This window comes from Chenopodium album, chromosome 6 (assembly GCF_948465745.1).
Source record: "Chenopodium album chromosome 6, dcCheAlbu1.1, whole genome shotgun sequence".
In the NCBI taxonomy this organism is placed as follows: Eukaryota; Viridiplantae; Streptophyta; class Magnoliopsida; order Caryophyllales; family Amaranthaceae; genus Chenopodium; species Chenopodium album.
This window is the reverse complement of record NC_137839.1, coordinates 28893398-28920154: the sequence shown is the minus strand read 5'-3', so window position 1 is coordinate 28920154 and position 26757 is coordinate 28893398. Positions and strand designations below refer to the sequence as shown.

Below are 26757 nucleotides of genomic sequence, written 5' to 3'. Positions count from 1 at the left end.
ACTCTCCTAATAGTGACTAAAGGCAACAACTCTCCTAAGGAATACTCCAAAATTCTGTCTGCCTTCTCCTTTCCCCTCTATCTATTTATACTAAAACTAAGGACTATAAACCTAATAATACTAGACTACCAATATTGCCCTTCCTTAGGTTAATCTAATATAGCAGGCAGCATGTACTCGTACTATAATCATTATTTGGTTTTTTTTACAGCAAATGTACAAATGACATTAGCCTAACTTTAGCACCAAGAAGTAAAAATTAAAATATATACTCTTGTATAGTATTTAAGTTGAATCTAATGAGATTTCATATGATTATAAATATTCTTGCATACAAATCCCAAAAAACGGTCAATGAAGAGTATGGATAGTGAAAGTCAAACTTAATTAATTAAAAGCATGACTTATGAACAGAGGACACCACAAACTTGCAAAAATCCACATCTTTCAGAAATACATTACAATGAATCCTACATATCATGGACCTGAAATATTAAGAACCTAGTCACTGACTCACTGCACGTTAAAAATTCTCCTAGTCAGAAGATGTGATTAGCTGCAAATTACCTAAACTTCAGAGCACAGTTCAGTAGCATTCAAACCAGCCTTGAGCTTGACTAAACAATACCAGAGATGTTCTCCAGATCACCCATTGACATCCAGCTTTTCTTAAGTGGGCTTGAAAGCATTGCTTTAAGAAAAAGTTGACCCACTATACCCAGGGAATATCCAATCAAAGTTCCCGTGCAGTGCATTCAAAGCTCATAATCGAAAACTTCTTGCTGCGCCTCAAGATTCAAGACACACAAGAAATGGTACTGATCCTTTTACGCTCCCTTTGATCCCCAACTGCATGCTTGCAAAATCTATTACAAATCTTTTAGCCGCTGCATTCTACCTTAAGGACTGAGAATGATCTTCATGAAAATGTTAATTGACAGTGCAGACACCCGTGAGAATACATAGTCATCGACCATTAATATAATGTTTGTGTTTCCTCGTGTGTCTCTCAGAATCTGAATCCTCTGATAAACTATATTCAGAATCATTTTGGGTCTTCTAAGACCTGCATCTTTTACCTTTTTTGCTTGATTTCTCTTCACCTGATGGGCCACCTTCATGCAAAGATTTCGACTTTTTATGTCTACGTAAATCCTTGTGCTTACTTCTTCCATGATACCTTTCATCAACTGAATCCTCTGACATGCTAGAATGAGATAAATCCTTTCTATTCGTCTTGTTATGTATGCGCCTTTTTCTTGACCTTCTTTTGTGCTCATAGCTATCAGAGCTAAAGCTGCTCTCTTGATCAGTATCCAAATGTAATCTCCGTTGCTTATGCTTACTACTACTTTTACCCTTTAATTTACCACTGTCAACATGAGACACAGGACTATTGCCTTCATGACTTTGTCTGTGTGAAGCCCACTTCTGTTTTCTTTTGCTGCTATGTTTCATTTTTGAGCTTCTTCGGTCATTGTCCCTATCTGAAGAACTGCTGTCTTCATCATGATCTTTTCTACGTGATATATTCTTCTTATAGTTTTTACCTTTAGACTTCTTTTTATGAGTTATAGAGTTGAAATTAGTCAGCAACTCCGGTATATTTCCCCCATTGAGAAATCCTGCACAAGATTATGAGCAACAAAATACGCATCATTCTAAATAGTATGAAGCCAAATAGTAACAGGGTGCGCATGAACTAAACTGTACTTTACCTCCATACTCATCAAATATATCCTCATCAGCAACTATCTGCTGGTTAGGATCATCTAGGTGAAATCCACCACGTGGAGGGCTGATGCCTGGTTTCTGCTTCAACTCCCACTTTAAAGGCTAACAATGTAACAAAATAAAATTAAAAAAAAAAATAGAAAACGAAAAAAAAAAAATTATAACTTGAACAAGCACGACATCAGAACTAGGGATTAACAAAATATTATTTGACTGTTAAAACAAATGCACTGCGAAATTGACAACCTACAATTAACACAACAATTATACAAGGTAAAAAAAATGTGAATTAATCAATAAAAAGATACTACATATAAACACCTAAAAAAGGGTCTTCAGTTCACACTTCCATAATCAATTCATTTTATTGATGGAAGCTGATGTGAAATTACCACCCAATCATTTAAAATTAATAAATATCTTAACTTCCAAGAGGCTTCTTGGGGTTTCCGAATTTTTGGAAGAAAAATAAAAGGGATAAAACTTTATTCAAAAAGGCAATAGGAGTGAGAAAATCTCATCAATTCATAATTCATCAAATGCTGTCAACATAAAGCTGTTTTTTGCTATAGCCAACATAATCCTAGTTAACTTATACTGATAGATCTGAGATTAAATAAAAAAATCAAGGACTTCAGTATATACAAAAGAAAGTTTAAATCTGCATTCTTATGTATTGTGGGAGGTGCACCAAAAGTTGTAGGTATGGGCAAAACACAAACATAGGTCTGAACGAACTAAAGCTAAAAATCGTTTCCATCAATCAACTTAAAGTGGGAGAGTACCTCAGGATGATATGGTTTAGGCACACAGCCACACCTAATAGCTTTCTTACCCAAGGAAATCCTAACCTTCTAAAGAGTCCTTATTGCAGTTATTCAACGTCACATAATTAGCTTAAAGACTAAAGAGCACATCCAAATAGTTGTTTCAAAGCCAAAACGCTAGCAATTTAGACTTGGGTGATACATCCATATTCAACTCATGGGCTTCTTAGATGCTCCCACACTAGATCTTATTTGTTAAAAACGAATTGACCTCATTTTTCTAAAGGTAATAACAGAACTAACACAGCCAAATGGATGATGATGCCTCGTTAAAAACTATTAAGCCTAATCAAAATAAAACATCTTGAACCATTGCATCGGCCCAAATCCAACACCAATTATTGTCAATCCGTAATCACAAGCATCCCATGTGAGAACAATATGACAACCATGGCGGTTTGCCAATAAGAGTAAACCCATCATTGACCAAGAAAGCTTATTAAAAATCTTATAATACAACTTCAGTAGAGAGAAAGCAATTTTAACTTCTAACTTCAAGGTTACGTGAATCAAAGACAAATTAAGCATCATAAAAGAAGATGTCACATTCAAACATTTCTCTTACAGTATGGTAACATACAGTAAACAAGAACTAAGCATAAGAGACGCTTCATCAAAAACACATTCAACAAGTGCAGGTCCAATACAAATCCCGAGTTCATCAAACATGTAGTATAACCATATTAAGATCTTAATAATGATCATAGTCCACCTGTAATCCTTCTAATATTCAAATTCAAATAGGTGTAAAACTCTAAGAGTAATAAGGTAGTTCATTCATACTAGTACGAAATTTAAATTCCTAATGACATGAAGAATAAAGAAAATTAAATATGTAAGTAAAAAAAATAAAAAATAAAAAACAGATGAGCTACACTATATAGTGAGGTGAGATATTGGAGGCGTGGCTTCCTAGTCATAGAATGACGCACCAAAATTAACCTTGAAATCATCACAAAAAAAATTGAGGAACCAAAATGTAGATCTCATCATCTCAAAGACTGCTTTTTAGTTCTTTGCTATGAACATAGAACAACCTTGTTCTTCCGACTTGTATCCCTTATTCTAGGACATATTACAAGTCCATGATATTTTGAAATATTCTATCAACAATGCTCTCTAGGTTTTGCATCTAGAAAGGCAATACTCATTTCCTCTTCTATACTCACAGCCATGTATGAATCTATTATCCATGTTGCTAAGCTTATACTTTCTCCGTTCCCCTAGTATTGCAACAAGGGGAGAAGACACGAAATTTAAGATAAGGAGAGAGATAGAGAGATATAAAGATAGCGACCATGTGATAAGGAGAGAGATGGAGGGAGGGAGAAACAGACAAAGCATGCACATATAAGGTAATGTTGCAATATTTGAGAAACTTTTGAAAATGGTAATCGTTGCAATATTAGGGGAACGGAGGAGTATTAAAAAGCACATCAAAGGCACAAGGCAAGGGCGCAATGTGAGACAGGGCGTAACAAAAAATCACATAAGAAGTCAAAAGCATGGGGAATTCTAATGGCAAGGCAAGGAGTGCGCCACATAACACCTTTGGTGATGCTCTTAGGTCACCATCTATAGAGATGCATGTACAATTGCAGATTTGAGTAAACTTCAAGGTTATTAAGAAAATTTTCATCAAATTAAAACGTAAAATGCCCAGGTAAATTAGAGAAAAGAGAGAAATTCAAAGATTGAAATTAAAGATCATTCTAGCTAATGTTCCAGTCTCTTGATACCAGTTTGATGTGAAACTATCACTAAATCATTCAAGACTTATGAAGGGCTCAATTTCAACGGAACTTTATTTTTGGAATTTTAGAGGAAACAAAAAGAAATACAAATAGAATGAACAAAATTTGATTCACTAATCACAAATATTTATGAATTCAAATTGAAGAAAAAATTTTGATTCCCTAAACACAAAGATTGGGATGTTTACAAAGAGGCAATATAAGAGATATTTCTCTTCAAATCATAAATCATTAAATATTCAATACAAAGAGTTTCTCACCCTTTCTACAATTAGACAGTATAACCATTATTAAAATTAGCTATAGAATTCAATTCAAGAATCAAGATCAACTTTAATGTGGTGGTGTAGCATTCGTGAGGACACATCACAAGAAGCAAGCGCACCTAAGCAAGTGTGTGAGACTGAACCCTCACCTACACTAAGACTCACGAAATAGAGAGAATTCAATGAAGACAGAGCAAATAAGGAAGCAAGCAATGGTGATTCATTAATTGAAAATAAGGGATAAACAGTAGGTTTAGCCTACTACTCTCCAAGATAGTATCTTTAGTATACAAAGCTCATTAAACAAGTCTCATCACATACCCTACTCTTAACACAAAACATTCTTATATATACAACTAAGGCTACATTGCTCTTTAATTAGTTTTGTCTCCTTCTACTGCGATTTGATGCTCTATTGGTGTGTTGCTCCCACTACTAGGTGTTGCTCCCTTCCTCTTCTGAAATTGCAGACCTTAACTAACTTTGTCTTCTTGTAGAGGCCTTGTTAAATGTTGGCTGCCTTCCCCTTCCTTTGATAGTACCACTTAATGGGTGGTTTAGGTGTGGAAATAGGACCGTTATCTTGATCTATTACATCACCCCCTGGGTGAACTTTCACCTTGTCCTCAAGTTGGAAGGTCGGAAACCTCCGATCAATAGCACTCCCATCATCCTACGTTGCCTAAAAAAGTGGCAATCCCTTCCATTTAATGAGAACCTCAGGTCCATGCTTGCCATACCTAACCCCTAGCAGCTCTTCCAGTTGGCAGCAATACTAACTTTGAGTTTTTCGGGAACAGTTGGATTAACTAGCTGCTCACCAAACGGCCTCTTAAGTTGCGAAATGTGAATCACAAGAAGTATCTTGCACGTAACTGAAAGTAAGAGTTTATGGGTGTGTTTGGTAAAAAGCTTTTTAAAGAGCTTTTAGCTTATTTTGTCCAATTAGATGTTTAACCAATTAAAAAAGCTAATTTGGGTGTTTGGTATATAACTTATTAAAAGAGCTTTTTGGGCTCAAAAAGCTCTTTTAGAAAAAACTCATTATAAGAGCTTTTTAAAATTAGTTTATTGTACAATTAGTTTTTTGTTTCTTAAATACATTAAAACAGCTAACAATTAACAGCTATTTACTAAACATTTTTATACAATCAGCTAATCAAAACCAGCTAGTCAAACCAGCTACTATAACCAGCTAGTCAAACCAGCTATTATAACCAGCTAATACAATCAGCTACCAGCTAATTACCAAACAACCAAACAGGGCCTATACGCCACTTTCCCAATTTTCAGGAGTACTCGGTATGGACCATAAAACCTTGCTGCTAGCTTCTCGTTAGGTCTACGAGCCAAGGAACGCTGCATGTACGGTTGTAATTTGAGGAAGACCCGATCCCCAATTTTGAACTCTTCCTCTCTGTGCTTGGCAACAGCATTCGCCTTCATAATTTGCTGAGCTCGAAGTAAATTAACCTTCAATTCGTCCAATATGAGATCCCTCTCTGCTCTCAGCTCTCACACAGAGTGATTCATGCCCATAAACCACCTTTAATAGTATCATTTGGGTAGATGTGTAGGGTGACGTGTTGCAAGAATACTCAACCCAAACTAACCACTGAGCCCACGACTTGGGTTTATCGTTGGCGAAACACTGCAAATAAGTTTCCAACCCTTTGTAGGCTTGATTGCCTGTCGGTCGGGTGACACGAAGTGCTACGCTTCAAGTGAGTACCCTGTAGGCGAAATAGTTTCGGCCAGAAATTACTCATGAAAACTCGGTCTCCATCCAAAACAATGGAGGTATGAAACCCATGCAACTTGACTATGTGACTAACAAATAACTCTGCCACCTTGAGCGCGTTAAAAGGGTGGCGAAGACCTATGAAGTGGGCGTATTTGGACAATCGGTCTACCACCACCAAAATGGAATCAACCCCTTTAGAACTCGAAAGACCTTTGATGAAATCCATCAAAAAGTCCTCCCATATGGCCGCCGGCACCGGCAGCGGTTGTAGCAACCCTAGGGAGGGGGGGCGCTGCGTCACCTTGTTCCTCTGACACACCTCGCACTCACGAACATAATTTCCCACTTCACATCACATTCCCGTCCAAAACCAATCTGCAGCCACACGATTGTAGGTTTTTACCTCCCCCTCGTGACCCCCCACCGGAGTATCGTGATATTCCTTAAGGATGGAGGTAATGAAAGACGAATTTTTGGCAACACCATTCGCCCCTTGTACAACAATTTCCCTCCCTGTATAGTGATCCCCTGGAGTATCTACCCCTTTCTCGATCCTTTGCTTCAATTCAATTATCCAGCCATCTCGTTCTAGCTTTACCTCTAACCCGACCCAATCCACCATCTAGCTATGGACTAAGGCCCTAAAACTAACCTTGGGCTCCCCCTTCCTAGATAAAGCATCAGCTACTTTGTTGGACTCCCTTGGCTTATATTGGATTTCAAAGTCAAACCCGATAAGCTTTCTAATCCACTTTTGATAATCATTACCCACTTCTCGTTGCTCGGTGATGATTTTTAAGCTTTGTTTATCGGTCCTAATTATAAAATGCCTTCCCATTAAAAAATGTTTCCAATTAGTCACAGCAAAACAAATTGCCATTAACTCTTTTTCATAAATGGATTTGTCTTAGGCTTGGACTCCTAACAACTTGCTGTAAAATGCTATGGGTCGGCCCAATTACATCATCATTACCCCAACTCCGAAATTGCTTACATCTGTCTCAACCACGAAGTCTTTCTCAAAGTTTGGCATCACGAGCATCATGAGTCGTAGTCATTGCTTCCTTGAGCTGTCGGAAAGCCAGGGTGGCCTCCTCCGTCCATTGGAAGGCGTCCTTCCGCAACCGTCAGTAAGTGAGGCCGCTATTTGAGCATATTTCGCAATAAACTTACGATATTACCCCGTTAGTCCCAAGAACCCACGCAACTCTTTCAAGCTCTTTGGTAATTCCCAATCAAGAATTGCTTTGATTTTGTCCTCATCCATAGCCACACCTTCATTGGAGATGACGTGTCCCAAGTAAGCCACCTTTGATTTCCCAAACTCGCATTTCTTGAAATTAGCAAACAACCTTTGCTATATGAGTTTCTCCATCACCATTCGAATATGCTCAACATGCTCCTCCATACTCCGACTATAAATTAAAATGTCATCCAAAAAGACTTGAAAACTTTGCCTCAAATATGGTCGGGAAACATCGTTCATCAACGGGTTGAAGGTAGCAGGAGCATTGGTGAGCCCAAAAGGCATCACCAAAAATTCATAATGGCCTTCGTGCATTCGGAAGGCGGTTTTGTGTGTATCACCTTCCTTCATGAGAATTTGGTGGTAGCCGGATTTGAGGTCCAACTTAGTAAACACCGAGAAACCGTAAAGCTCATCGAGTAATTCATCAATGGCCGAAATGGGGTACTTATTCGGGACGGTTTCCTTGTTGAGAGCTCTATAATCGACACAAAACCTCCAAGAGCCATCCTTTTTTACGAAAAGAGTCGGACTAGAAAACGGGTTGCTCGAAGGCTTAATGATACCCGCTGCCTGCATATCACGGATGAGTCTTTCTATTTCATCCTTTTGTATTTGGGGGTAGCGATACGAGCGCACACTCACCGAATCACTACCACCCTTAAGCACAATTTGGTGCTCGTGCCCACTGTGTGGTGGGCAAATTAAATACCTCCTGAAATCTTTCTATGGTGGCTGCCAAAAATTCTGGAACCTCTACTCCTTCACTATCACTAGCCTTCTCCATTTGTGCTAATTCAATGAGTAACCCCTGCTTCTATCTGACTAGATTTCAAACCATTGCTTTCAGGGAGATTTGGGTCCTCTCTAAGGTCGGATCACCCATGAGGCCGTGAGAACTACCAACATCCTACCAACGGTTAATTTCATGATGTGCGTTTTCCAATGATGGTGACGGAACCGATATTTTTCCAACCATTGGATGCCCTAAATGACATCGGCATTACCAAGTTCAAAGGATGAAAAGTCTTCAACAATTGTCACTCCCCCTCCCAAGTTGACCTTCACTGTCTACTCCACTACCCCCGACCATTTATCCATTTCCAAGAGCCACCCCAAACGGCCCGCTGTTGGTGGTGGGTATTTGAGTTTTTTCCACCACCTCGAAATTAAAATATGGGTGGCACCGGGATCCACCATCACAACCACCTCTTCGCCCTTAATTTTACCCTGCAATTTCATGGTTTTCGGGTTGGTTATGCCTACCACCGAGCACAGGATACTCCTACAGACGCTTCTTCTTCTGGAGTCTCCGCTTCATCACCGCCATCGATTTCTACCCCCAAATCATCATCAGCCACCGACAGCAAGCTCATCTCTCTCTTCTTACACCTATGATTCACTCCCCACCGTTCATCACACCGGAAACACAAGTCTTTTAGCCCTCTTCTCTTGAAGTTCGGCCTCCGTTAAACGCAAGAGCTGGAAGAAGGTTTATTTAAACCCACTGACCCTTGTGAGGACTGCAAATCTGGGGCCTTTGGCCAATTTTTAACAGTGTGGGCCGCCAAGAGTACCATAAGTACTCACCACACCAACCCTCCACTTGCGGGCTTCGAGTTAGATGGGCTAGACATTGTGCTCTAGTGGGTTGGCCCACTCTTCCAAAACCCGCCTCCAACTTTCTTGAGTTGGCTAACCCGGTTCCTTTCCTCCACCCAACCCGTAAGGTCCATTACATGCTCCAAGTCAGCCCGGTCTAACAAGCGGACCTCCGCTTTAATATCTTCCCTCAACCACTGATAAATTGGCCTAACATAATGTTCTCGGAGATGTCTTCTAGAGGAGCGGCCAACTTAATGAAGTTTCGGCGGTACTCTGAAACGGTGGTGGTCAACCACTGTTCGTGCAGTGTCCCTTTGTTGGTTGGTCGGAACTCGAGCAGCACCCTCTGTTTTAAGTCGCCCCATGAATTGATTTGCTTCCTCTTTTTCTCCCATTGAAACCATTTGAGGGTGGCTCCGTCCATGGCGACCACCGCAGCCTCCACTCTCTCCTACTCTGTCAACCCGTAAAACCCGAAGAACATCCGAGCCCTTAAAAGCCAATTGTCCGGATCTAATCCTTTCAAACACCGGCATCTCTAACTTCCGATGTTTCCACCGCCCTTTGTCAAAGCGATTGTCCCCTTCATCCTCGTTCCCATTCCAATTCCATTAATTCATGTTCCTTACCTGACCCCTCCGCCTCTTCAAAAGGCGGTCGCCTAGGCGACTTGGGTTGGATGTCAGCTCTTGTTGAAACTTGAGTTGATCGCTACATTCCATGTTTCGCTCGGTCTCGTGTTGGTTACGAAATCGGTCCAACCTTCCTTCCAGTTTTTGCACCACCTCAGTTTCTTCATGTGATTTCAACCGTTCCGCCATGTTACCCGTTGCTCAACCACTTCCAGCCCCTCTTTCGCCGCATTGCAACGCTGGGATGCAGTTCGAGTCATCGTTTCTCCTTCCAGTATTTTTTTTTTTTAAAGGTTTATTCCGACATTGGCACTCACAGGACCACCGCTCTAATACCACTTGTGAGAGACTCAACCCTCACCTACACTAAGACTCACGAAACAGTTCAAAACAGAGCAAATAGAGCAAATAAGGCAGCAAGCAATGGTGATTCATTAATTTAAAATAAGGGATAAACGGTAAGTTTAGCCTACTACTCTCCAAAATAGTATCTTTAGGATACAAAGCTCATTCAACAAGTCTCATCACATACCCTACTCTTAACACAAAACATTCTTATATATACAACTAAGGCTACATTGCTCTTTAATTAGTTGTCTCCTTCTACTGCGATTTGCTGCTCTATTAGTGTATTGCTCCCACTAATAGGTGTTGCTCCCTTCCTCTTCTAAAATTGCAGACCTTAACTAACTTTGTCTTCTTGTGGTGGCCTTGTTAAATGTTGGCTGCCTTCCCCTTCCTTTGATAGTACCACTTAATGGGTGGTTTAGGTGTGTAAATAGGAGCGTTAGCTTGATCTATTACAGCAAGGAATATAATTTTCCTCTAAAGGTATGGGCGCAACTCACTGAATTGGTGGGGGCACACTATTAGAGTAGATGTGGCACACCTAACTTTGTTCCTCATGCTCTTCTTCCTCAATATTTCTTAAGCTTCCAAAAAGTCTTTATTCCACAACATTAGCTTGTATGAGCCAATCCTAATAGTAGTTTGAAAGGCAAATGCCACAAATTTAGATTTATGTCATAAATCCATATTCAATCCATGGGTTTGATGATCTAGTCTTAAAAAACAAATAGCAGACATATCATACATTTAGTTAAGGTATTGAGGTATATAAAATTATCTAATTATAAAGCATAACCAAATTCTTTTAGGGAAGCATGACATATCTCCACATAATTAAACCACTTTTTTAGGTGCCAAATGTAAGAATTAAACTTTAAAAGAACATATCGAAGTTTAGGATTTTAGACTATATTCAGCAGGTTTAACAACTTATTAAAAGATAGCATAATAAAGTGATGAACCCTTAAGAGAACATAGTTCATCCAATGAAGCTCTAACATCTTAATAATCTGCAAAACTGAAATAAAGAAAAATAACCATTAATTTAAGTTAGACTACAGAAGAAATACCGTCTAAATGGGCATGTCACTATGAAGTTTCACAATGGCAACTTTAAACTAAAAGTTTCAAAAAAAGAATTCCCAAAGAAAGGCAACAACCTCTAAAACTAACAAGTGCCAACTAAAGTACTAAACTCCAATAATCTTCATAAAGGCCATTGTGTCTTATGATTCACTTGCCTTTTGTTCTTTCCACACCTACCATGCCTACCATCATTAGAGATTCCAAATTGCAAAATTAGTCATACATTAGAGAGTATACAATCATTAGAACTACAAACCAGAAGATGAACCATCAACCGTCTAAGCACACGAGAGATATTTGGTAATGTACAAAGATGGCACCACCATCAAGGAGCCACAAAATAAATAGTAAGAATATATCATTTTTATCATTTTATGGGCACAAATGGAGGAAGGTATTAAAAATATTAATCCATCATACTCGATTTCAAGTGGAGAAAGAAAGACATGGTGGCCCTAAAAATAATACTATCTCTATTTCTTTTTAGTTGACACGTATTCCTTTAAGTTTTTTTATAGTTGACACGTTTCCTTTTGGGGTAAATTTTTTACCTTGCATTTACAAGCTACCCCACTTGCTTTTCCATTCTCTATCACTCTCTCTCAACTCCTTAATATATGTGCCTAAAGACTAAATAGAAACGGAGGAAGTAATAAAAAAACATCTATAATGTTTGTAGTAACCAATCACTTTACGTCTATAAAGATGCGTAGTTTAGAATAGTCAATCTTCTAATCTGCTACAAATTTCACTAACCAAGATTTCCTATAGAACTATACCCGACTCTTAAGAAAATGTGAGTTGCCACAAAAGGTTAGTGACCTGAGTTTCAAATTTAGGTTTTGATTTAATTAGTTGTATATTAGTTTTGAATTTAGAGCTATCAATTCGGGTAAACGGGTCGGGTTTGGGTGGGTCAGGTCAACTTAGGTCGGGTTAATACAGGTTGATGTCGTAACCTATGCGGGTTTGGTCATGCTTGAGACGGGTCACATCAAGTCATACATCTTATCGGGTTTAGGTTGGGTCAATAAAAGGTCGGGTGAATAATAGGTCGGGTTAAACTCGGGTTTTCACGGGTTAAAACGAGTTAGGGTCATTCTCGAGTCGAGTCGGATTCGGTTCAAGTCAATAATTTGCGGGTTGTCAGGTCATTCAAGAGTTCAAGTCGGGTTTGGTTTAAGTCAATTATTTGCGGGTTATAATCAGGTCAGGTCATTCTCGAGTTCATGTCAGGTTCAGTTCAAGTCAATAATTTGAAAGTTATAATCAAGTCGGGTCATTTCCAAGTCGAGTTCGGTTCAAGTCAATAATTTTCGGGGTATAATCAAGCGGTCCTTTCCAAGTCTTGTCATTCTCGGGTTTAAGTCGGCAAGTCAATAATTTGCGGGTTATAATAATCAAGTCTGGTCATTTCCAAGTCGGGTCATGTTTCGGTTCGGGTTCAGGTTCGGGTTCGGGTATCAAATATTGGGTTAATCTGAGTTTAAGGTTGATATCACGTCGGGTCACATCACGTTCCGTTACATTTTTTAGGTTGGTTTGTTAACCGTTCATGTAATGACGCTCACGTTTAATCATTATCAATTTCTTCATTTATTGTAGGAGAAATAATTTTAGAAAAGTTTAAATTCGAGTTATTAAGTTCAAGTAAGTTTAGATAAGATATACTACCTCCGTTTCTTTTTAGTTGACACGTATTCCTTTTTAGGAAGTTTTTTTTTAGTTCACACGTTTCCTTTTAGGGTAACTTTTTTACCTTGCATTTACAAGCTACCCCACTTGCTTTATCATTCTATCTCTCTCTCTCCTCTCCTTAATATATGTGTCTAAATCAAACGCGTCAACTAAATAAAAACGGAGGAAGTATATACATTATAAGTTCATATTATTTCAAGTAAGATAGGTTTAGTTTAGATTTTTAGAAGATAAGTTCAAAACATATTATGATCTATTCACATTGTTTCAACTCATTTTAGGGACAACAATTTCAGACAAGTTCATGTTCAAATAAGTTTGAATAAAACACAATAAGCTCATATAAATTCAAATAAGTTACTTTATTTGAAATTATCTAAACTTATTTTATACTACCTCCGTTTCTTTTTAGTTGACACGTATTCCTTTTTGGGAAGTTTTTTTTAGTTGACACGTTTCTTTTTGGGGTAACTTTTTTACCTTGTATTTACAAGGTACCCCACTTGCTTTTTCATTCTCTCTCACTCTCTTTCCTCTCCTTAATATATGTGCCTAAATCAAACGCGTCAACTAAATAGAAACGGAGGAAGTATGAAATTATCTAAAGTTTTTATTTTATTTTTTTTATAAGTTCATATCCGAGTTAACGTTTTTTTTAATGGCATTTATATTTTTTATTTTATTTTTGGAACATTTTTCAAAAAAAAAAAAATTGCATGATTCAAAACGTTTAAAAAAGATTAAATAGGCAAGTGAATAAAATTTGAAAAAATAGACAAATAAAGGGAGCTTAAATAGTTATATAGAAGTTGAAGATAAATTTAGGAAAAAAATTTACGTTTGGCTGATTTGCTTAGCGAACTAAGTATCGAATAGTCAAATACATGTAAAAAAAAATTGACACTTGTACTCAATCGCCTCATATATCTCATATAGGAAGTTTAAGATAATAAGGGGAAAAAAATCAATCACAATAGAGATTTTTTGGGAAAATAATCAATAATGTCGTCAATCTTGCCATTAGAGTGAAACCTTCCTAAATATACTAAGATTCAGAGATTCTCCTATACCTATAAGTCGTACATGCCTTTATCAATCATTATAGGCTAAACTCTAACTAACTATAAACAGAAAATTATCATTTTTATCAAGCTAATAATTTTCGTCCTTTGACTATATAACAATATGTATTGGCAACATATTAGGGAACTACAGCCTATAATTTAGGAAGATAATTATCTCCTTTGAGCATACAACAAATATATACTATATTTAACTCTTAAATTTGGGGATGATGCTTCTTTCTTTTGCTGACTTGGTCTCCCTGGACAAAATGCTTTAATCAATAATAATAAGGTGGTCTAAATTGAATTTAAGGTGATTTGAAATCGGGCTGGAACAATTGGGATTGAATTTAGGTCGGGTCAATAACAAGTCGTGTTGATTTCGGGTCGGGTTAGTAACATATCGGGTTGAATTTTTGATCTGGTTAATAATAGGTCCGGTAAAATTCGGGTCGGGTTGATTTCGGGTCGAGTTTGTAACAGGTCGGGTTTGTAACAGGGCGAGTTAAATTCGGGTCGGGTTAGGGACGGGTTGGGTTGAATTCAGGTCGGGTTAAATTCGGGTTTTGATGGGTTAAAACGGGTTTGGGTCAATTTCGAATCAGGTCAATAATATACGGGTTACAATCGAGTCAGGTTATCTTCAGGTCAGTTCATGTTCGGGTTTGAGTCTCAAATACTTGGGTCAACTCGGATTTAGGGTTGGTATCAGGTCAAGTTCGGGTCACCATTTTTTCGAGTTCAGACAGGTCGGTTAATAATCGGGTTCGGGTCGGTCGGGTCAGTTTTTGACAGCTCTAGTTTTGATGCATGAGTTACCCTGTTAATATTCTGGCCGTGGTGGCAGGAGAATTCCCTACATACAAAATAATTGAACAACAATAATCTACCCGAAGATCAGACCAAACATCTACCAGATCTATAGTAGCTTTATTTTGCCTGTATAAGCCATACACTTCCATTGAGAAGAGCAAAAACACAAACTACACCATTCTACAAATTTGTGCTAAAATGAGTTAAGTACAACATAACAAACTACCACAAACAAGCATGATCAGTAGCAGAGGATCCCAAACATTGCAGGTTGAATGGTGTAACCCCCAACCATTACACATTTACACCACAAAGTCAAGATATTTAAAGTAAAACACAGTCTAGACATGTAACGAACTGAAAAGTGCTAGTACAACCAGCATATTTGGGGCAACTAGAGGAATATGGATTCATAATAGCTAAATATAAACATTTAGTCGTCTAAGTTAAAAGAATCTGTACACCATGAGCAATTCAAAATTATACCATTAGAAAATTCAGGTTTACTCATGTGCCAGCATCACAGTTTGGCTTAAGCACATTACAATCCATATAATTTAGGCATTTAGCATGAAAAACAGTAATAACCACACACACCTCACTTGTATCCATCTGCGCCATAATAGCAGTCAAGGGGTCATCTCTCTTCAGCCTACTCTCATCATTTGGCATTATAGCATCCTTCAGTGGACATTCACGGTCTCCACTTTGATGCCCGTAATTTGTACATCTTACACATTTAACATTGCGAACTTCTACAGCAAAGGGTTTAACCCTACCAGTAACTCCAGTCTCTAACCTGCAATTAATAAAATATTTAGAAGCCACATCACATAAAATAAACACCAAAAAACAAGCAATAGCTGTAACGTTTTACTTGTGCTTTACTGTAATATTGGAATTTGAAAGCAATAAAGATGATATTTTTAGGGAAGAAAGGCAGCTATTTCATTGAATAAAGATTGAATCTTGCAACAAGGTGGCTTGAGGCCACTACTCTCTACTAGCACCTTTAGGGCACAATGCTCTCCACTCTAAGGTTTACAAATTACCAGCTACCTAGCACACTCCCACTCCCCCTTTACTTATATGTACACAATCAGCCAAAAAAGAAAGAGGACAAAATAAGTAGCAGCTGTCGTTCTTAGAGAGGGCTCTGCCAGCAATCATTAGCTTGATTTGGTGGCTCCTCTGATGGGCCTTGCAGCTGCTGCCCCTTCTTCCTTTTGCGCTCATAGGTGATCCAATCCTTGTTGTGCTTGCTACCCACGGCATTCGTTGCATCTTTCCCCCCTACAAGAGTCACCTTGTCCTCAAGGTGAAAGGATGGAAATCTCTCTTGTATGATGGCAGCCACTTCCCAAGTTGCCTCAATTAAGGGCAGTCCCTGCCACTTAATTAAGACTTCCAAGATGTCTGGGTTGTTCTTAGCAGTCCTTAAACCCAGCACACTTTCAGGTTCTGCTCTGAGCTCCAGCTCTTCAGTCAGTTGGGTGGGTATGGTAGGGTTTGCTGTTTGGTCTCCTACTGCGCGCTTGAGCTGAGAGACATGGAACGCAGGGTGGATTTTGCAAGTTGCTGGCAGCTCCAGCTTGTAAGCCACTTGACCAATGCGTTGGAGCACCTTGAAAGGACCATAGAAACGAGGAGCTAGTTTCTCATTTGGTCTCTTTGCTAATGATTTTTGTCGATAAGGTTGCAATTTCAGGTAAACAAAGTCCCCTACCTGAAATTCCTCCTCCCTCCTTCGCAAATCTGCATTGTGCTTCATTCTTTGTTGTGCCCGAACCAAATTCATGTGCAAGTCATCTAAAACCCAATCTCTCTCCTGCAGCCACTCCTCCAGCCTATCCACAGGCGTTTGTCCCCTTCCCACCTTGATTAGTCTAGGCGGATCCCTCCCATACACTACCCGAAAAGGTGTAAACCCAGTAGAGGCATGATAGGCTGTGTTGTAGGCATATTCAGCCCAATGCAGCCACTTACTCCAAGACTTAGGCTTACCATTGACAAAGCAACGTAGGTATGTTTCCCAACCTCGGTTTGGCCGTCGGTTTGAGGGTGGTATGCGGTACTTCTCTTGAGGTCCGTCCCTTGCAACCTAAACAGCTCTTTCCAGAACACACTCATGAAGATTCGATCCCTATCCGACACAATTGAGATAGGCATCCCATGTAGCCTCACAACTTCTTTAGTGAACACCTCCGCAATAGTTAAGGCACTATATGGATGCTTCAACCCAATGAAGTGCGCATACTTGGACAACCTATCAACTACCACTAACACCGAGTCTATCCCCTTAGAATTGGGCAGCCCTTCTACAAAGTCCATTGAGATGTCCTCCCAAATACTCTCGGGAATAGGTAAGGGTTGTAACAATCCCGCCGGTTGCAATTGAGAGTGTTTGGCTTGTTGGCAAGTAGCACATTGCTTGACATACATTCCCACATCCTTACGCATCCCAAACCAATACCATTCGGCAGCCAATCTTAGGTAAGTTTTTGTTTCACCTTGGTGTCCCCCCACCGGACTATCGTGATATTCGATCAAAAGCTTAGAAATTAATGGTGACTCTCTCGGAATTACCACTCTTCCCTTAAAGAGCAGCTTATCTCCTTCGAGTGTGAACCCAACACGAGCCCCCTGCCCTGCTGCCAAGTCTCCCATAATTTTGCCAAGGTCTTCATCAGCTCTCACCTCCTTCTCTAGCCCTTCCCAATCAACCTTTGAAACTGAAACCAAGGCTGTCAGCTCTCCAACACTCCCACCCTTGCGGGACAAAGCATCCGCCACTCTATTACTCGCACCGGGCTTGAATTGGATCTCGAAGTCGAAGCCCAATAATTTCCGAACCCATTTTTGGTACTCTCCATTCACTTCCCTTTGCTCCATCACATACTTTAGACTTTGTTGGTCCGTTCTTACCACAAAGTGACGTCCAAGTAAATAATGCCGCCATTTAACCACGGCCAAGCAAATTGCCATCAATTCCTTCTCATATATAGCCTTGGCTTGCGACCTCGGGCCTAGTAACTTGCTAAAGAAAGCTATTGGCCTCGATTCTTGCATCAAGACAGCCCCCAACCCAAAGCCCGAGGCATCTGCTTCAATTACAAATTTCTTGCTGAAATTTGGCATCACCAAAACAGGGGCTGAAGTCATTGCCCCCTTCAGCCGTTCAAAGGCGGCCGTAGCCTCCGATGACCACCCAAAACTGTCCTTACGCAGCTGCTCCGTTAGTGGTCTTGCAATTTGAGCGTATCCCTTAATAAACTTCCGGTAATAGCCGGTCAATCCAAGAAATCCGCGCAACTCCTTCAGGTTTTGTGGAATTGGCCAATCAACCATAGCCTTCACCTTCTCCGAATCCACTGCCACCCCTTCTTGCGACACCACATGCCCCAAATATGCCACCTTAGACTGACCAAACTCGCATTTCTTGAAATTAGCCACCAAGCAATGCTCTTGTAATTTGGACAGCACTACTCTCATGTGTTCCAAGTGACTCTCTCTATCGGGGCTATAGATGAGTATGTCATCGAAGAACACTAGCACAAACTTTCTCAAGAACGGTCGGAACACCTCATTCATGAGAGCTTGGAAGGTGGCCGGTGCGTTCGTGAGGCCGAAGGGCATGACTAAAAATTCATAATGGCCTTCGTGAGTACGAAAGGCTGTTTTGTGCGTGTCCTCCTCTCGTACCAAAATCTGATGATAACCCGACTTAAGGTCGAGTTTAGAGAATATTGCTGCCCCATGGAGTTCGTCGAGTAATTCATCGATGATCGGGATAGGATATTTATCGGGAATTGTTTCCCGATTCAAGGCCCGATAGTCCACGCAGAACCTCCAAGACCCGTCCTTCTTCTTGACCAACAAAACCGGGCTAGAGAATGGGCTGACCGACGGCTTGATGATACCCGCTTCAAGCATCTCCTTAATCAATCTCTCAATTTCATCTTTCTGGAACTGAGGGTATCGGTATGGCCTTACGCTTACCGGGTTACTCCCCTCCCTCAACACAATGGCATGTTCATGCCCCCGCTTTGGTGGTAGTCCATTTGGTGGTGAAAAAACCCCTCGAAACTGCTCTAGAATACTGGCTAACCACCCTGGCACGGCGGTTTCTCCTTCTGTCTTTTTTCCCACCGCCTCTACGCGGTTAATTTCCAGCCATAATCCCCCACCTTCGTGGCGCAAGGTGCGGAGCATTGCTTTGAGAGTGATCTTGGTGCGTTCCAAGGCAGGATTTCCCCTCAATGTAACCTTCTCTTCACCCACTCGAAAACTCATGAGGTGAGTCTTCCAATTATGAACCACGGGTCCTAGTTTCTCCAGCCACTCGATCCCTAAGATCAAGTCGGCGTTGCCAGGCGGAGTGGAAGGAAGTTATCCACCACCACGAACCCCTCCTTAAGAACGACCCTCACCCCTTTACACCTGCCCCTTCCCACAATGATGTCGCTGTTCCCCAGAGAAACGCTGAACTCACGGTCGCCCTCCACCGGCACCCCTGCTTCTACCACCAAGTCATCGGAGATAAAATTATGGGTTGCCCCCGGATCTACCAATATTACCACCGGAGTTGGTCCCACCCTACCTTCGAGTTTCATGGTTCGCGGCGTCGAGAGCCCCACCACGGAGCAAAGAGACGCCCCTGGTGCTATCTCGTCTTCGCTGGAGTCAGTTTCCGGCGTTTTTGAAGGTCCATCGCCTTCATCGCCTCCACCGCCGAGCAACAAGACGCTCATCTCTCTATTCTTACACCTATGTCCGACGCTCCAGCGCTCATCACAGCGAAAGCACAGCCCTTTCGCCTTTCTTTCTTGGTGCTCAGCGTCAGTCAACCGCCGCGGCTCGTTAGATCTGGCTGAGACGGTGCCGGTGGCCCTCGGAAAGTTAACCGAGGCTTGGGATTCAGATGGGGCCTTGGGCCACCCTTTAAATGAAGAGGCCTGCTGGGTTGGAGTTCCGTAGGTATTAATGAGACCCGATCCAGATGCGGGTTTGGATCCAGACGCTCCAGATCCACTTGCAATTGATTTACCCGACCCGAAATAGTTGGGTGCCTTCTTTTGCCCGCCTACCCGATTCCTCTCTTCAACCCGACCCGCAATTTCCATGGCCTGTTCTAGGTTGAAGGGATTCATTAGTCTCACATCAGCCTTAATTTCATCCTTGAGCCCATTTATAAAATGGCCCATCATAATAGTCTCGGGTATATCTTCCAACGGAGCTGGGAGTTCAATAAATCGCTTACGATACTCGAACACGGTGGTTTCTTGGCTTGCAGCCAACCACTGCTCGTGGAGGCTTCCGGCATGAGTCGGTCAAAATTGTCGCAAAACCCTCGCTTTCAAGCTATCCCAGTTCGGAATAGGTCGCCTTCGATTTTCCCATTGAAACCACCTCAGGGCATCACCCTCTAAAGCGGAGACGGCGGCTTGCAACTTCTGTTCCTCCGTGAGGTTGTAGTATTGGAAGTACTTCTCCCCCTTGAGTATCCATCCGTCGGGATCTACGCCTTCAAAGAGCGGCATGTCTAGCTTCCTTGGCTTCCACCGGTTGTCGCCGCCGCCGTTCGACTCATTCCAGTTGCGCATCATAAAGGTTCCACCCTGCCCTTGTTCATGATTTCTTTGATTCACCAAGGTTCGCAGCTCCTCGAAGAACTGAGCTTGAGTGGTGGTATTCACCGTCATCTGAGCTTCTTGCTGCTGCCGAAATAACTCGAATCGATTATCGAGTCGTTGAACAGCCTCCTCCATCGACTTCTTGAGAGTCTCCTCCTGAGTCTTCATTGCTGTCTCCAAGGTCTCCAGTTGGGTTTGAACCCCCGTCATTTGGTCTTCCAGGGCTTCGCACCTCTGAGTTGCGGAGGTCACCATTTTTTAATTAAATTTTTTTTTTTTTTTTAATCGACAGAGTCCGGAAGGACGGTGGTTGCCGGTGCCGGAGGTCGCAGGACCGCCTGCTCTGATACCACTTGTAACGTTTTACTTGTGCTTTACTGTAATATTGGAATTTGAAAGCAATAAAGATGATATTTTTAGGGAAGAAAGGCAGCTATTTCATTGAATAAAGATTGAATCTTGCAACAAGGTGGCTTGAGGCCACTACTCTCTACTAGCACCTTTAGGGCACAATGCTCTCCACTCTAAGGTTTACAAATTACCAGCTACCTAGCACACTCCCACTCCCCCTTTACTTATATGTACACAATCAGCCAAAAAAGAAAGAGGACAAAATAAGTAGCAGCTGTCGTTCTTAGAGAGGGCTCTGCCAGCAATCATTAGCTTGATTTGGTGGCTCCTCTGATGGGCCTTGCAGCTGCTGCCCCTTCTTCCTTTTGCGCTCATAGGTGAGCCAATCCTTGTTGTGCTTGCTACCCACGGCATTCGTTGCAATAGCATTAGGAGATAATTAACAAGATCCAAAGGCTTAATATGCATAAAATGCAAGATTGAAAAGCAACCATAATAAGTCACGAATTTTCATTGTACGCTTGTGAGTTGTGAATCTGGATGTCAATGAACAAAGAAATCTACCATTTGCAATGTATTAGATGAAAACAGTACAGTCGTACAATCTTACCACAGTAAACAATGGAAGAAGAGTGAGTAACGTAAGGCAGCCAATCTATCAATTTAAGTATAAGTAGCTGGATAGGTCAATAATTTAGGCAGCCAATCTTTCTCCAACGGATGCAAAGAAGATAATGAAAATTTTGTATTAAACAAGACATCACAGAAACTATAAAATGCTATAAGTGTATGAATTTATGAATTGAGATATTAATGAGATATCTCTACGATCAAGGGTTTTGAAAGTCATACCAAACCGAGCATGTATACAGGTTCAACAAGGAACTCACAAGTTTAAAGCCCAATGAGCCCACATGGGTCAAAAGTACTAATTCAATTAGTTTTTGTCTTACAGAAAACAACTGGAGAAAATAAATTTAAAAATAAAATAAAATAATAAATACGAGCATAGTGGTATTATAACCTGAGCCAACTCATTAAACCAGATTATCCAAGATATATTCTGCACAAAATTGGACAGTTCAAAAATTGCTCATTGCCAAAGCAAAGCATTGTGACCCATTATGAAACATACACCAACTCAATTTTATATTTAGTTTTTTTGAGTGTAAATTGTATGTTTTCAAGCGACTTTTGCTAGAATTTAGGCATATAATCTAGTATTAGACATTTGATTTCAAACATATTATAATTAATTTGACAATTTAGCATGTGAAATCAAAATCTTACAACCAAATAAACCTAATTGGGGCTAAATAAAGGGGTTTATTCCGTTCATATCTGTCATATACAATTAAGAGGTTTTTATATGTAAATTGAATTATAAAGTAATTTTAAATTATTTTGAGTTTTTTAAGAGATGAGCAAAAGGTTCAAAGGTATTTGATGAAGATGAACATTCAAAGAGAGGAAATAGAATTGATTGAGGGTTGACAAAAGAAGCAATGGGGTTAATTACATGTGATTATTGTAAATTTGATTAAAAATGAAAAAAAATCGAAATGGCAATGTTATTCACAGGCCAAAGTCACTGAAAAAAAATATAGGATAGCAACAGTAATCATGAACTGGTTTAAAAGGTAGTAGTTAACGATTTTTTAAAATGTAATATTTGACAAAGTGTCTAGTTTTGCTAGGTAGTAAGTTATGTATATTACTACCACATAACTGGATTGAAAGTCAAAAACTAAAGTTAGAAATGTTCTTATAATTGCTTTAGAGTTTAAAGTGGGGAGATTTATATTCAGATTGATTCCAAGTCAACTCTTAGGTAAGCCTTAGAGGTTCTACCTTTGCCATTCCAAATGCGCTCCCCCCCCCCCCCCCTCCCCCCTCCCCTTCGGAGAGGTACTAGTTAGGTTTTACAATAAGTGTCAATTTTAACATATCCTTTTAAATCCCCAACCGCCTAATACTTTTTGGAAGGACAAAATCAACCTTTTGAAGGGATTGTAAGCACGATCATAGACTTCATAACCCTAAATGAAAAGGAGCTAAGCTGTTAAACATGTTAAGCAGCTGTTGGGGTTTAATATAAAATTAAATTGTAAGCACTACAACATTCTCTTGGTTTATCTTTTACGCTAGATACCCTAATTATAGACTAGCCGAATAAAGTGTCCTAACATATGTCATGTAATTAATTCCCTATTATCCATCAACTTAGCAATACAAATATTCAATAAAAATTAACAGATGAAAAAACTTTCGATAAGTGAAAAACCTTTATCTACGTATCAGAAAAACGATAGGAAATCAGGTATAAATCTGTTGCTATCAGTTAAAAAAATAAGTTTATATTATACAACATGGTTCGAAAATGCGGTTTCGGTCGCGATCGCAGAAACGGACGCGATGATTCTGTAACGGAATTGATGCGTTGATCACAGACCGCATCGCGGTTGTCGCGCTAGAATTTTTTAAAAATTTAAGTTTTGATGTTTTTTTCTCGTAATTTTTAAAAATCTTACTCATGCTTATTTCGTAATTGTATCTTGTATGGTTATATGCTCTCTAAGAATTCAAGTAGTATAAAATTGAAAAAGGGGGGGTTAATTAAAAAAATAAAAATAAAATAAAAAAAAAAAGGTTAATTGAAAAGGTGGAAATAAGGGGTGGGGAATGGGGACTAGTGGTCACGTGAGATATGAAAAAAGAAAAAGAAAAAGAAAAAAAAAAGAGAGAAGAGGGGAATAGAAAAGATGGTGGGGTCATCGGGTCAGGTAGAAAATTCAGCAATTAAAAATTAAAGTGGTAACTTCCAGCTGTCATAAAGTCATACCCAACTACCCCATTAATTGCTTTTTTTACAAAAACCTTTTTATTCAAACTGTGGATACTGAGAAACTGATCGGTTTTCATGGAGAAGCATAAACCCTCGCCGAACAGTGGTCAACACGCTTAAATCCTGGATTTTTTTCTTCGAATTCTGCCGGTAACGCTTGATGCGGTCAAGTTCCTTTAAAAAACGGCCGTTATCGCGGCGTTTTGAAAAGCGGCGTGCCGAATCGGTAAATATCGTAACGGCAACTTGGAAATCCTTTACGTCTCGCCCGATTCGCGACGTAACGGCCGAGTTTTCGAACCATGTTATACAACGAAAATCGGGTAAGGAGTACAGGGCTTTTCTCTATATCTTATAGCAATTAGCAAAAACCCATGAAACATAATCATCCATACTTATCTTATAAAACAATATTAGTGTTACTCTTAAGATTAAAGAGAGTTGACCATACTTATAGTGTTTGACAATCATGCCACAAAAATAATGGTCCATCATAGATTCAACGTGATACATATGGATCTACGCAAAAATCGGTACAGGAAGAAACATAAATGGATAATTTCAGTTTAACACATAGCAAACCTTAACTCTTCCATGAACGATACCTTAGCCTACATGAGACACAAACAAGTGAAACAACTATACCAACCAAACTTGACGTGCTTGCTCTGTTTTTTTTTATCTAATCGCAGCATGTCCTCTTACATGTATTTCATGTAAAATGTTACAGAAAAAATGGACAAATTAACTAAATACCTAGAACACAGATAAAAATGAAAGGGTCAAATTACTGGTGCTTAAATTATTTTATTAAATTACATGTTTACCTTCTCTACTATCTTCCTTTAAGATGTTTGCAAAGAGATATGATGTGATTAATATATGAAACAATCAACATTAGCACACACCTACATGTGTATCAGAGAATGTAATTTAATGCTTCTATCAAAGAGGTGTGTGGGTGAGGGTGGGGGTGAGGTGTGAGTGTGAAGCGGCAGATTAACCTCTTCAAACCCTAGCAACCAAAAATTAACGCGAATTCTCATAAGCCCTGGCCCTTGGTTGACTACAGTTTACCACCGTATCTTAATAGCTAGTTGGTCAAATTTTGAATGGGTCATGAAAGGTAGAAACAGCCAGCAATTGTCATGTATATAAAGCAATATCCAACAAAGGCATCAAAGAATCACTCCTAACGCTTCGCTACAAGTGAACCAACATTGAATCCTTCCATTTAGAACAAGCCAATATACCCCTCACAAGAATAACATAGTAGAGGAGTTACCCAGCTATGCCTAAATTAGATCTAGGATAAACTAAGCAAGTGTACAAAAAAATAGAAAATGACAACTTTTTGTCGTAGCTTCTTATATTCAGAATCACAAGTCATGAAAATTCAGTCAATGCAGTCTTTAAAAAGAAAGAATGGCAAATCAAACAAAGCCACCATTCACTTTCTCCAATGATTGGTCCTTTGATATGCACAATTATGCTTCAAGAGACCATTAGCAAAGGAGAGAGGATTGGCAAAGCAATGAAAGTAATTTACAGAGAGCAAACTTGTGGAAATTACAGGCTGTTTCTCAAATTCAGCTAGATCATGTTATTAGAAGGTTTCTTATATAATTACATTCTAAAATCATAACTGGAAGATTAGATTAAACTTTAGAATTGCTTTGATTGAGTAATTAAGATGTTGACCAAAACCACAACTATGATAGTATAGATACAGAACAAGATAGTTTCTTACAATTTTACCTCGGAGCATTCTTGAGAACAGCAAATTCTTCTTCAGTAGGTAAAGTCCGGCCAAAAACATCCTTAGGTCTTGCTTTCTTTTTCTCTTCCTTCACAGCAACAGCTTCTTGCGGCCTACAACATACATCAAATTTCAGAACAAGGATTTTGTCATGCAATACACAATCAAACCAGCTCACGATAAAACCAAAGTAGGGTAAGATAGATACACTGAAGAGGCAGAAGCAGTAGTTGGGTCACTCTCACCAATCTTCCTTCTCTCATCAGCAATTTCAGCTGCTTTTGCACTCTCAGCATTGTAACCGGGTGGACGCACATACATAAAGCTAACAGCTTGCATAATATCCACCTATATATATGTATGAAAAAAAAAAAAAAAAAACAATCTCGAATTCTCAACACCCCCATAACCAAAAGCTCAAAGTTGCACAAATCACCCAGATACAAGGAAAACCCAATTCCAAAATTGTGCATTTATAGTTTAAAAAATAAATAAATAAATAAAAAAGCATCCTTTGTCAAAATACCCACTTAAAAAAACTTAGTATAAATAAACAATTCACCTCAAAATCAAATCAAAACCTGAAAGAAACCCAGATTAGAGGAAATCATGAGCTATGAATTCAACCTAATGTCCTTCCTCTACCATAACAATTATAGATAAATGAACAAAAAATTCAACTCAAAACCATAATCAAATCATAAAAAAACACCAAAAAAAAATGGAAAACCAATTCCAATATTGTGAATTTATAGTAAAAAAATCATCCTTTGTCAAAATACCCAGTTCATAAAACTTACTAAAACTAAACAATTCACCTCAAAATCAAATCAAAACATGAAAGAAATCAATATAATGTCCTTCCTCTATCATAATAAATACAAATAAATAAACAAAAAATTCACATCAAAACATGAAACAATAGAAAATAGACCTTTTTTTTCTCTTTTTGAGAAAGGAGGGAGGTCTGGCGGAGGTACTCCTGTTCTTGAGAATACTCGCGGGCGATATCTTCGGCGCGGCGTTGGCGCTGAGAATGAGTTTGTTCGGCGATCCATTTGCGGCGTTGATTAGGATAAGAGAGAGGATGCCAAGGTTTCTGATTGAGAAAGTTATGACTCCAAGCAGTGCCTGCTTTTGTCTTGAAATCAACCTCACCACCATCTTTGTCTGAAAATCTCTTGTTCAACCTTGGTCTTCCTTCATCGTCCTCCATTGTTGTTGTGTTTATTTCCCCACTGCCTCTATTCCTATGTCGTCTATCTCTCTCTTTGAATGTTATTCTTTAGTTGGGCCACCGTTACACCATGCCACCATGGCATCTAGCTTGCCCCAATTTCTTCAAGGCTTAG

The 26757-nt window shown here is 39.6% G+C and overlaps 1 protein-coding gene across 2 annotated transcripts; it reads right to left on the bottom strand.

Moving 5' to 3' along the window:
* Positions 1–290: 290 nt before the first annotated feature.
* LOC145635992 (putative zinc finger CCHC domain-containing protein At4g19190) lies at positions 291–26757 on the bottom strand. Of its 2 annotated transcripts, XM_081687421.1 has the most exons (6): positions 26340–26757; positions 25614–25753; positions 25405–25518; positions 15415–15616; positions 1719–1836; positions 295–1625 (listed from the first exon to the last, which is right to left on the bottom strand). In XM_081687421.1, the coding sequence occupies exons 1-6, from the start codon at positions 26619–26621 to the stop codon at positions 1060–1062; spliced, it is 1422 nt and encodes a 473-aa protein (XP_081543547.1). In that variant the 5' UTR covers positions 26622–26757; the 3' UTR covers positions 295–1059. The 2 variants fall into 2 exon arrangements, with proteins under 2 accessions (XP_081543548.1, XP_081543547.1); XM_081687422.1 differs by lacking the exon at positions 25614–25753 and having other exon boundaries at positions 291–1625; positions 26340–26734.

Bases quoted from the DNA above. Each gene is read 5' to 3' on its own strand.
- LOC145635992 (XM_081687421.1), bottom strand. From the start codon at position 26,621: ATGGAGGACGATGAAGGAAGACCAAGGTTGAACAAGAGATTTTCAGAC. The intron at 25,754-26,339 runs GTCTATTTTCTA...ACATATATATAG, and splicing joins CTCAAAAAGAGAAAAAAAAG to GTGGATATTATGCAAGCTGT. The intron at 25,519-25,613 runs GTATCTATCTTA...TGTATGTTGTAG, and splicing joins ACTGCTTCTGCCTCTTCAGT to GCCGCAAGAAGCTGTTGCTG.